Raw genomic sequence first — 12,102 nt, forward strand, 5'->3', positions numbered from 1 at the left:
AAGAGGTGAAGAAAGATAGGATTCCGAGGTTTGAATAAGGCAGTTTGCAGAAAGATAGGATGGGAAGGCTCGGCTGGTTAGAGGAAGATTGTTGGGATTTGGGGTATGGAAAAGGAGAGAAAAATTGGATCAGGAGGTTAAGATAAAGAAAGTTAGAGGAAGATATTGAGGATGAGGAGGTTAGGATTAAAGAGGTTAGGGAAAGATAGTTAGGATGAGAAGGTTAGGATTGAAGGAAGTTAGGCAAGGACAGGAGGAGCGAGGGAAGAAAGGTTGAGAACTGCTTTGGGAAGAATAGAAGGAAGATGATGATTGTGATGATCCTGGTTTGGTGCCGCTTTCCCTATCGGAAAATGCTAAGATGTGGTGAGAGATCTAGCAAATAAATCCCAACTCCATGCAGCATGTAGGCTCTGGGCTGTTTCCATTCTGTCCCTGAGAGGAGTAGAGTGGCCACCTGAAGCAGGTGAAGATAACCCCCCCCCCCCCCTCCAGAATGGCAAAAAAATGAATCCCTGAGATTTATTTTTTCGTGCCAGGAGAAACTGCATTGTATTCGCTGGAATCATTGAGTTGCTGTGAGTTTTCCGGGCTGTATGGCCATGTTCCAGAAGCATTCTCTCCTGACGTCTCACCTGCAACTATGGCAGGCATCCTCAGAGGTTGTGCAGGTGAAACGTCAGGAGAGAATGCTTCTGGAACATGGCAATTAAAAGGTAAAGGTAAAGGTTTTTCCCCCTGACATTAAGTCCAGTTGTGTCCAACTCTGGAGGGTGGGTGATGGTGGTGCTCATCTCCATTTCTAAGCTGAAGAGCTGGCATTGTCCCTAGACACCTCCAAGGTCATGACTGCATGGAGCGCCGTTACCTTCCTGCTGGAGTGGTATCTATTAATCTACTCACATTTGCATGTTTTCGAACTGCTATGAGAGCTGTTCAGCAGTGGAACTCTCTGCCCTGGAGTGTGGTGGAGGCTCCTTCTTTGGAAGCTTTTAAACAGAGACTGGATGGCCATCTGTCGGGGGTGTTTTGAATGCGATTTTCCTGCTTCTTGGCAGGGGGTTGGACTGGATGGCCCAGGAGGTCTCTTCCAACTCTATGATTCTAGTTCTCTCCATACACTCATGAGTGAAAGCGATTAATTTGAACTCTATGATGAATTGCCTTTTCTATTTGGAACTATACTGGAGTGCCAACACTTCTACTGTTTGAACCTAAGATCATTCAATGCATGATCATTTCAGTCCTAGGAACCCCCGGTGGCGTAGTGGGTCAAACCCTTGTGCCGGCAGGACTGAAGACCAACCGGTCACAGGTTCGAATCTGAGGACAGTGCGGATGAGCTCCTTCTGTCAGCTCCAGCTCCCCATGCGGGGACATGAGAGAAGCCTCCCAGAAGGATGGCAAAACATCAAAACATCCATTCAATGTCCCCTGGGCAATGTCCTTGCAGACGGTCAATTCTCTCACACCAAAAGCGACTTGCAGTTTCTCAAGTCACTCCTGACACACACACACACACACACACACCCCAAGATCATTCAATGCATGATCATTTCAGTCCAAGCGTATAATTTTTTATATATTGTCGCCGACTTGTACGCCGCCTGAATCGCCTTCGGACTGATATGGGTGGGATAAAAGTGTAGTAAATAAATAAATCTGTAAATTATCGATCCGAAGCACCTCTTGCCCTAATCTTACATGACATCTACTGTCTGAATACTCAAAATTCTCCTGACATGAGATTTTTTTTAAATGAAGATGATGTTATTGATACACTTTGGAGCCCCTGGTTATTTTTATTTCGTATCAAAAGCATTGCATAAATTAGTATAAAACCGAGAAAAATAGAAGGAGCGCAGGTGGCTAAATATCTTTTGACCAAATATGGGCAACAGCAATGGCATTGTCTGTAGCCTCCAACAATTCTTCCTCTGTACATGAGGCAGGGCATCGTGGACAAGCATACAGATGCGGAGTTGTCTGTTCTGCTCCACAGCCACACAAGGTGTGGGATTCTTTTTTTAGGTCGTGCCATTTTGACAGGTTATCTTTTGTTCTGTCCCCGGTTTCGCAGTGGGTTAAACCCCTGTGCTGGCAGGACTGAGGACCGACAGGTCACAGGTTCAAATCTGGGGAGAGCGCGGATGAGCTCCCTCTGTCAGCTTCAGCTCCTCATGTGGGGACATGAGAGAAGGCTCCCACAAGGATGGTAACACATCAAAACATCCGGGCAATGTCCCCTGGGCAACGTCCTTGCAGACGGCCAATTCTCTCACATCAGAAGTGACCTGTAGTTTCTCAAGTCTCTCCTGACATGACAAAAAAATTCAGTCCAAGCATACAAACTACACTACCATGGAAAATCCAGCATCCTTGAGATCCAGTGGCGCAAAGGGTTAAACCCTTGTGCCGGCAGAACTGAAGACCGACAGGTCGGAGGTTCAAATCCGGGGAGAGCGCAGATGAGCTCCCTCTGCCAGCTCCAACTCCCCAAGCGGGGACATGAGAGAAATCTATATAAATAAAAATGTAATGTTTGTTTGTGGGATTAACAGAACTCAAAAAACACTGGGGGAATTGACACCAAATTTGGACACAAGACACCTAACAACCCAATGTAGGTCCTTCACTCAAAAAAACACTGAAAAACACAGAAGAAGGGACTCAAAAAACCCCCAAAAGCTAAATGACAGTACAGAAAAAAGGAAAGAAAGAGGGAGGGAAAGAAAGAAGGAAAGGGAGAAGGAAGCATGGAAGCAAAGAGAGAGAGAAAGAAGGAAAGAGGTAGAGAAGGAAGAAAGGAGAGAAAGAGAGGGAAAGAAAAAGGGGGAAGGAAGGAAAGTTAGAGAAGGAAGGAAGGGGAGAAGGAAAGAAGGAAGGAAAGAGGGAGCAAAGGAAGGGGGGAAGATGTACAGAAAGAGGGAGGGAAGGAAAGAAGGAAGAAAAGAGAGACAGCAGAAGAGAAAGAAAAAGGGGGAAGGAAGGAAAGAGATAGAGAAAGAAGGAAGAAGAGAAGGAAAGATGGGAAGGAAGGAAAGAGGGAGTGAAGGAAGGAGGGAAAGAAGGAGAGAAAGGGGGAGAGAAAGAAAAAGGGGGAAGGAAGGAAAGTTAGAGAAGGAAAGAAGGAGAGAAGGAAAGAAGGAAAGAAAGAGGCGAAGGAAGGGGGAAGATGAAAGAGGGAGGGAAGGAAAGAAGGAAAGAGAGAAGGAAGAAAAGAGAGAAAGAGGGAGGGAAAGAAAAAGGGAGAAGGAAGGAAGGAGAGAAAGAAAGAAGGAAGGAAAGGGGGAGTGAAGGAAGGGGGAAGATGTCAAGAAAGAGGGAGGGAAGGAAAGAAGGAAAGAGAGAAGGAAGAAAAGAAAGAGGGAGGGAAAGAAAAAGGGGGAAGGAAGGAAAGTTAGAGAAGAAAGGAGAGAAGGAAAGAGGGAAGGAAAGAGGGAGCGAAGGAAGGGGGGAAGATGTAGAGAAAGAGGGAGGGAAGGAAAGAAGGAAAGAGAAAAGGAAGAAAAGAGAGACAGCAGAAGAGAAAGAAAAAGAAGAAGGAAGGAGAGAAGGAAAGAAGGAAAGCAGAAAGCGGGAGTGAAGGAAGAGGGAAAATGTAGAGAAAGAGGGAGGGAAGAAATGAAGGAAAGAGGGAAGGAAGAAAAGAGAGACAGCAGAAGAGAAAGAAAAAGGGGGAAGGAAAGAGATGGAGAAGGAAGGAAGAAGAGAAGGAAAGAAGGAAGGAAAGAGGGAGCGAAGGAAGGGGGAAGATGTAGAGACAGAGGGAGGGGAGGAAAGAAGGAAAGAGAGAAAGAGGGAGGGAAAAAAGGGGGAAAGGAAGGAAAGAGGGAGTGAAGGAAGGAAGGAGGGAAAGAAGGAGAGAAAGAGGGAGAGAAAGAAAAAGGGAGAAGGAAGGAAGGAGAGAAGGAAAGAAGGAAGAAAAGAGGGAACGAAGGGAGGAAGATGTAGCGAAAGAAGGAGAGAAAGAAAGAAGGAAAGAGAGACAGCAGAAGAGAAAGAAAAAGGGGGAAGGAAGGAAAGAGATTGAGAAGGAAGGAAGAAGGGAAGGAAAGACGGGAAGGAAAGAAGGAAAGAGGGAGTGAAGGAAGGAGGGAAAGAAGGAAAGAACGAGGGATGGTTGGCCACAGCGACGCATGGCAGGTACAGCTAGTTATAAATATAATTATAGATCTGAAGCACCTTTTGCCCTAATTTTACATGACATCAACTGTCTGAATACCCAAATAACGAGGAGCCAGGGCTGCACAAAAAGGTGGGTGCGACCTTTCTTCGGGGAATCATTACTTGGTCGAAGTAGGAAGGAAGGAAAGAGGGAATGAAGGAAGGAGGGAAAGAAGGAAAGAAAGAGGGAGAGAAAGAAAAAGGGAAGGAAGGAAGGAAAAAGATTGAGAAGGAAGGAAGAAGAGAAGGAAAGACGGGAAGGAAGGAAGGAAAGATGGGGAAGGAAGGAAGGAGGGAAAGAAGGAGAGAAAGAGGGAGAGAAAGGAAAAGGGGGAAGGGAGGAAAGAGATTGAGAAGGAAGGGAGAAAAGAAGGAAAGACGGGAGGGAAGGAAAGAGGGAGCGAAGGAAGGGGGGAAGATGTGGAGAAAGAGGGAGAGAAGGAAGGAAGGAGAGAAGGAGAGAAGGAAGGAAAGAGGGCGTGAAGGAAGGGGGGAAAGAGGGAGGGAAGGAAAGAAGGAAAGAGAGACAGTAGAAGAGAAAGAAAAAGGGGGAAGGAAGGAAGGAAAGAGATTGAGAAGGAAGGAAGAAGGGAAGGAAAGACGGGAAGGAAAGAAGGAAGGAAAGAGGGAGTGAAGGAAGGAGGGAAAGAAGGAGAGAAAGAGGGATGGTTGGCCACAGCGACGCATGGCAGGTACATCTAGTTATAAATAAAATTCTAGATCTGAAGCACCCTAACCTTACATGACGTCAACTGTCTGAATACCCAAATAACGAGGAGCCAGGGCTGCACGAAAAGGTGGGTGCGACCTTTCTTCGGGGACTCCTTACCTGGTCGAAGTAGATGATCATGGTGCGGTTGCTCATCTCGGAGGGCTCGTGGTTGGTGCTCCGGATGGCGGAGAAGGCCACCTTGGCGCTGCCGGAGCGGACGGAGATGCCCAGCGCGGTGCCGGTGGGGTCGGAAGCCGGGTTGGAGTCGCACACGACCAGGCACTTGCCTTCCAGGATGATGGGCTCGGTCTCGTTCTGCCCGCCCACCCAGGAGAGCCCCGCCAAGGCCAGCAGCACCTCCAGCAGCATCCTCCTCATCCTCGCGGGCTCCCTTCTTCTTCTTCTTCTTCTCCTCCTCCTCTCTTCCCGCCTAGTCTTCCTCCTCCGATGGGGAGGGCGCCCCTCGACGGTCGGGAACCCGCGGCGGCCCTCGTTGGCAAGGCTGGGCGGCCACGCGAGGCATCGCGAGGAAGAAGGTGAGGCGGAGGAGGGAGGGAGGGGGGAGCAAAAAGGGGGGAAGGCACCTCCGCTCCACAGCCCGCTTCGCCAGCCAAAAAACCCTCCACGCCGCTGCCGAGCGCACAAAAGGCGCAGCGGCCGCGTCGAGCCCAAGCCGCGCCCCTCCCCGCCAATCACAAGCCCCAGCGCTTTCCGCCCGACCAATGGGAAGCCGGTCCGTCTCTCTCCAGCGCCACGCCCCCTTACCGCGGAAAAGGAGGCGGAGGAGGAGGAGGAGGGCGCGCCTTTTGGGGTGGAAGGGAGACCGGGAGGAGAGGAGAGAGAGAAGGGAGAGGCGGAGGAGGGAGAAGGAGAGAGAGAGAGAGAGGGAGAGGAGGGCACCCGGCATCCCGGCCTCGGACCCTTGGAAGGGACAGCCCCCCCCCCCCCCCCCACTCCCACAACACACTTTATATCTCTCCCCATTGTAGATATCTTTCACCGTGTTTGCATGTTTTGGACTGTCCAGCCACAAGGAGAGGAGGGTAAGGAATACTATTATTATTATTAAAATTATTACTAGAGAAGGGGAGAGGGATGCCTGGATATTCTTAGTAGTATTATTAGTGAGAGTGGAGAGATGCCTGGATATTATTATTATTATTATTAGAGAAGGGGAGAGGGATGTCTGGATATAATTATTATTATTAGTAGTAGTAGTAGTAGAGGGAGGGGCGGGATGCCTGGTTAGTGTTACTACTACTACTACTATTATTATTATTATTATTATTATTATTGAGAGTGGAGGGATGCCTGGATATTATTATTATTGTTCTTATTAGTAGTAGTAGAGAGGGGAGGGATGCCTGGATATTATTATTATTATTATTAGTAGTAGTAGTAGTAGTATTAGAGAGAGGGGTGGGATGCCTGGATAGTATTACTATTATTATTGTTATTACTGAGAGTGGAGGGATGCCTGGATACTATTATTATTATTATTAGTAGTAGTAGTAGTATTAGAGAGAGGGGAGGGATGCCTGGATATTATTATTATTAGTAGTAGTATTAGAGAGAGGGGTGGGATGCCTGGATAGTATTACTATTATTATTGTTATTATTGAGAGTGGAGGGATGCCTGGATACTATTATTATTATTATTAGTAGTAGTAGTAGTAGTATTAGAGAGAGGGGTGGGATGCCTGGATAGTATTACTATTATTATTGTTATTATTGAGAGTGGAGGGATGCCTGGATACTATTATTATTATTATTATTATTAGTAGTAGTAGTAGTAGTAGTATTAGAGAGAGGGGTGGGATGCCTGGATAGTATTACTATTATTATTGTTATTATTGAGAGTGGAGGGATGCCTGGATACTATTATTATTATTATTATTAGTAGTAGTAGTAGTAGTAGTATTAGAGAGAGGGGTGGGATGCCTGGATAGTATTACTATTATTATTGTTATTATTGAGAGTGGAGGGATGCCTGGATAGTAGTAGTAGTAGTAGTATTAGAGAGAGGGGTGGGATGCCTGGATAGTATTACTATTACTATTGTTATTATTTAGAGTGGAGGGATGCCTGGATATTATTATTATTAGTAGTAGTAGTAGTAGAGAGAGGGGAGGGATGCCTGGATACTATTATTATTATTAGTAGTAGTAGTATTAGAAAGAGCGGAGGGATGCCTGGATATTATTATTATTAGTAATAGTATTAGAGAGAGGGGCGGGATGCCTGGATAGTATTACTATTATTATTGTTATTATTTAGAGTGGAGGGATGCCTGGATACTATTATTATTATTATTATTATTATTAGTAGTAGTAGTAGTATTAGAGAGAGGGGTGGGATGCCTGGATAGTATTACTATTATTATTGTTATTATTGAGAGTGGAGGGATGCCTGGATACTATTATTATTATTATTAGTAGTAGTAGTAGTAGTATTAGAGAGAGGGGTGGGATGCCTGGATAGTATTACTATTATTATTGTTATTATTGAGAGTGGAGGGATGCCTGGATACTATTATTATTATTATTATTATTATTAGTAGTAGTAGTAGTAGTATTAGAGAGAGGGGTGGGATGCCTGGATAGTATTACTATTATTATTGTTATTATTGAGAGTGGAGGGATGCCTGGATACTATTATTATTATTATTATTATTATTATTATTAGTAGTAGTAGTATTAGAGAGAGGGGTGGGATGCCTGGATAGTATTACTATTATTATTGTTATTATTGAGAGTGGAGGGATGCCTGGATAGTAGTAGTAGTAGTAGTATTAGAGAGAGGGGTGGGATGCCTGGATAGTATTACTATTACTATTGTTATTATTTAGAGTGGAGGGATGCCTGGATATTATTATTATTAGTAGTAGTAGTAGTAGAGAGAGGGGAGGGATGCCTGGATACTATTATTATTATTAGTAGTAGTAGTATTAGAAAGAGCGGAGGGATGCCTGGATATTATTATTATTAGTAATAGTATTAGAGAGAGGGGCGGGATGCCTGGATAGTATTACTATTATTATTGTTATTATTTAGAGTGGAGGGATGCCTGGATACTATTATTATTATTATTATTATTATTAGTAGTAGTAGTATTAGAGAGAGGGGTGGGATGCCTGGATAGTATTACTATTATTATTGTTATTATTGAGAGTGGAGGGATGCCTGGATACTATTATTATTATTATTATTAGTAGTAGTAGTAGTATTAGAGAGAGGGGTGGGATGCCTGGATAGTATTACTATTATTATTGTTATTATTGAGAGTGGAGGGATGCCTGGATACTATTATTATTATTATTATTAGTAGTAGTAGTAGTATTAGAGAGAGGGGTGGGATGCCTGGATAGTATTACTATTATTATTGTTATTATTGAGAGTGGAGGGATGCCTGGATACTATTATTATTATTATTATTAGTAGTAGTAGTAGTAGTAGTATTAGAGAGAGGGGTGGGATGCCTGGATAGTATTACTATTATTATTGTTATTATTGAGAGTGGAGGGATGCCTGGATACTATTATTATTATTATTAGTAGTAGTAGTAGTATTAGAGAGAGGGGTGGGATGCCTGGATAGTATTACTATTATTATTGTTATTATTGAGAGTGGAGGGATGTCTGGATATTATTATTATTATTATTATTAGTAGTAGTAGTATTAGAGAGAGGGGTGGGATGCCTGGATAGTATTACTATTATTATTGTTATTATTGAGAGTGGAGGGATGCCTGGATACTATTATTATTATTATTATTATTATTATTATTAGTAGTAGTATTAGAGAGAGGGGAGGGATGCCTGGATATTATTAGTAGTAGTAGTATTAGAGAGAGGGGTGGGATGCTTGGATATTATTATTAGTAGTAGTAGTATTAGCGAGAGGGGAGGGATGCTTGGATATTATTATTATTAGTAGTAGTATTAGAGAGAGGGGTGGGATGCCTGGATAGTATTACTATTATTATTGTTATTATTGAGAGTGGAGGGATGCCTGGATAGTAGTAGTAGTAGTAGTATTAGAGAGAGGGGTGGGATGCCTGGATAGTATTACTATTACTATTGTTATTATTTAGAGTGGAGGGATGCCTGGATATTATTATTATTATTAGTAGTAGTAGTAGAGAGAGGGGAGGGATGCCTGGATACTATTATTATTATTAGTAGTAGTAGTATTAGAAAGAGCGGAGGGATGCCTGGATATTATTATTATTAGTAATAGTATTAGAGAGAGGGGCGGGATGCCTGGATAGTATTACTATTATTATTGTTATTATTTAGAGTGGAGGGATGCCTGGATATTATTATTATTATTATTATTAGTAGTAGTAGTAGTAGTAGTAGTAGTAATAGTATTAGAGAGAGGGAAGGGATACCTGGTTAGTAATAGTATTACTGTTAGTTAGCGGGGAGGGATACCTGAATAGTATTAGTAGTAGTAATAGTAGTAGTAGTAGTAGTAGTAGAGATAGGGGAGGGATACCTGGATAGTATTAGTTTTACTATTAGAGAGAAGGGAGGGATGCCTTGATAGTATTATTATTATTATTATTATTAAGAGAGAAGGGAGGGATGAATGGATATTTTTATTATTAGTGTTGGTATTGTTAGAGAGGGGGAGGGGGTGCCTGGATATTATTATTAGTGAAAAGGGAGGATGCCTAGATATTATTATTATTATTATTATTAGAAAGTGAGATGAGAGTTGCCTGGATATTATTATTATTGTTGTTGTTGTTGTTGTTGTTGTTAGAGAGAGGGGAGAGAGGTCTGGATAGTGTTGTTGTTGTTGTTGTTGTTAGTAGTAGTAGTAGTAGTAGTAGTACTAGTATTAGAGATAGGGGAGAGATTATTGGATATTATTATTATTAAGATGGGAGTTGCCTGGATACTATTAGTATTATCATTAGAGAGAGGGGAGGAATGCCTGGATAGTATTATTACTGTTGTTTCTGTTATTATCATAATTATTATAGAGAGCTGATGAATGTCTGGATAGTACTAGTATTATTATTATTGGAGGGAAGGGAGTGAATCCTGGATAGTATTAGTATTATTATTATTAGAGAGGGGGAATGGATGCCTGGATATTATTAGTATCATTATTAGAGAGAAGGCAGGGATACCTGCATGTTGTTGTTGTTGTTGTTGTTATTATTATTATTATTATTATTATGTAATATTTTGTATATATTTTATGTTTGTATCCTTTTTACTTGTAGCCCACCTCAAGCCATTGGGAGAGGTGGGTAATATATATAAAAATACTATTATTATTATTATTATTATTATTAGAGGGAGTGTAGGGTTGCCTATATTATTGTTGCTGTTCTTGTTGTTGTTCTTGTTGTTGTTGCTATATAGAGAGGGGAGGGATGCCTGTATAGTATTAGTATTATTAGTACTATTAGAGAGAGTGGAGGGGTGCCTGGATATTATTATTATTATTATTATTATTATTATTATTATTATTATTATTAGAGAGCAAAGGGATGCTTAAGTGGGAGAATAGAATATTTCCCCCCACTTTTGGATGGCCAGGCACAGAAATAAAAGAGCCAGTGGGAATGATAGACCCACTGGAAGAAACTCCAAGAGCCTTCCAATAAAGCTGAGATATAGGGAGACTTGGAGGGTAGTATTCCATCCATTGGGAGGTTGTATTGATATTATTATTATTATTATTATTATTATTATTATTATTAGAGAGAAGGAAGAGAAACCTGGATAGTATTATTATTATTATTATTATTAGAGAGAGAGAGAGAACTAATGCCTGGATATTATTGGTATCATCATTAGAGAGAAAGGAGGGATGCCTGGCCATTATTATTATTATTATTATTATTATTATTATTATTATTATTACCATCATCATGTATGTAATATTTTGTATATATTTTATGTTAATATGCTTTTTACTTTATTGTACCCCACCTCAAGCCATCAGGAGAAGTGGGTAATAATTAAAAATTATTATTGTTATTATTATTATTATTATTATTATTATTATTATTATTATTGAGAGAGGAGGGATGCCTGAATCGTATTAGTATTATTAGTATGCATCCTTTGGGAGGGTGTATCAGCATTGAATCATAGACTGGAAGGGATCCTGTGTCCATCCAGTCCAAGCCCTTTCTGATAGGCAGGAGTACACAGCCAAAGCCCTCCTAACAGATGGCTGGCCAGCTTCTGTTTAAAAGCCCCCAAAGATGGAGACTTCATCACCATCTGTTCTATCTATAGTGTTTCCATCTCAAAAATTCATCAACTCTTAGGTAAAAGGTTGTCCCCTGACATTAAGTCCAGTCATGCCTGACTCTGGGGTGTGGTGCTCATCTCCATTTCTAAGCTGAAGAGCCGGTATTGTCCATAGACACCTCCAAGGTCATGTGGTCAGCATGACTGCATGGAGCAAAGTTACCTTCCTGCCGGAGCGGTACCTATTGATCTACTCACATTTGCATGTTTTCAAACTGCTAGGTTGGCAGAAGCTAGTGCTGACAGCAGAAGCTCATGCTGCTCCCCGAAATCGAACCTGCGACCTTTTGGTCAACAAGCTCAGCGCTTTAACCCACTGTGCCACCGGGGGCACCATCATCAACTCCTAGACTCCTAGAATAAGACTAGACCACTAGGGCCATCTAATCCCATCCCATTCTGCCAGGCAGGAATATACACCCAAAGCACTCCCAACAGATGGTCATCCAGCCTCTGTTTCAATACCTCTGAGGGTTGAGACACTATCTCACTGCAATGAGGGTGCATGGGACAGAAAGGCGTATGAATGATGGGAAATGACACCATCTCACCTGAGGCACTGTCTATGTGAAATAGAGGAGTCAGTCTCTTTTCAGTTGAGTTATGAAAGTCTTGGGTAGTGGTTGAAGGATATGTCAATCACAGCATTTCGAAAATGTCTTTTTAAATTATGTTATGGCATTGATGGACATCCATCAATAATAATAATAATAATAATAATAATAATAATAATTATTATTATTATTTATATCCCACTTTATCTCTCTTGAAGGAGACCTAAAGCGACTAAACATAAAAGCACAGTGTGGTTACTTAAACAAGTGTTTCTCATCCTTCCTAATGCCACGACCCCTTAATACAGTTCCTCATGTTGTGGTGACCCCCAACCATAAAATTACTTTTGTTGCTACTTCATAACAGTAATCTTGCTACTGTTATTAAT

General features: G+C 42.0%; 1 protein-coding gene across 1 annotated transcript in view; it reads right to left on the reverse strand.

Moving 5' to 3' along the window:
• Positions 1–5,501, reverse strand: part of CBLN1 (cerebellin 1 precursor) — a 26,047-nt gene extending 20,546 nt beyond the window's left edge. The window contains exon 1 of the mRNA XM_060788384.2: positions 4,997–5,501. Within this exon, the coding sequence (XP_060644367.1) occupies positions 4,997–5,257 (261 nt within the window). The 5' untranslated portion in view covers positions 5,258–5,501. The remainder of the gene's footprint in view (positions 1–4,996) is intronic.
• Positions 5,502–12,102: the final 6,601 nt, after the last annotated feature.

Source organism: Anolis sagrei, chromosome 8 (genome assembly GCF_037176765.1).
Source record: "Anolis sagrei isolate rAnoSag1 chromosome 8, rAnoSag1.mat, whole genome shotgun sequence".
Taxonomy (NCBI): Eukaryota; Metazoa; Chordata; class Lepidosauria; order Squamata; family Dactyloidae; genus Anolis; species Anolis sagrei.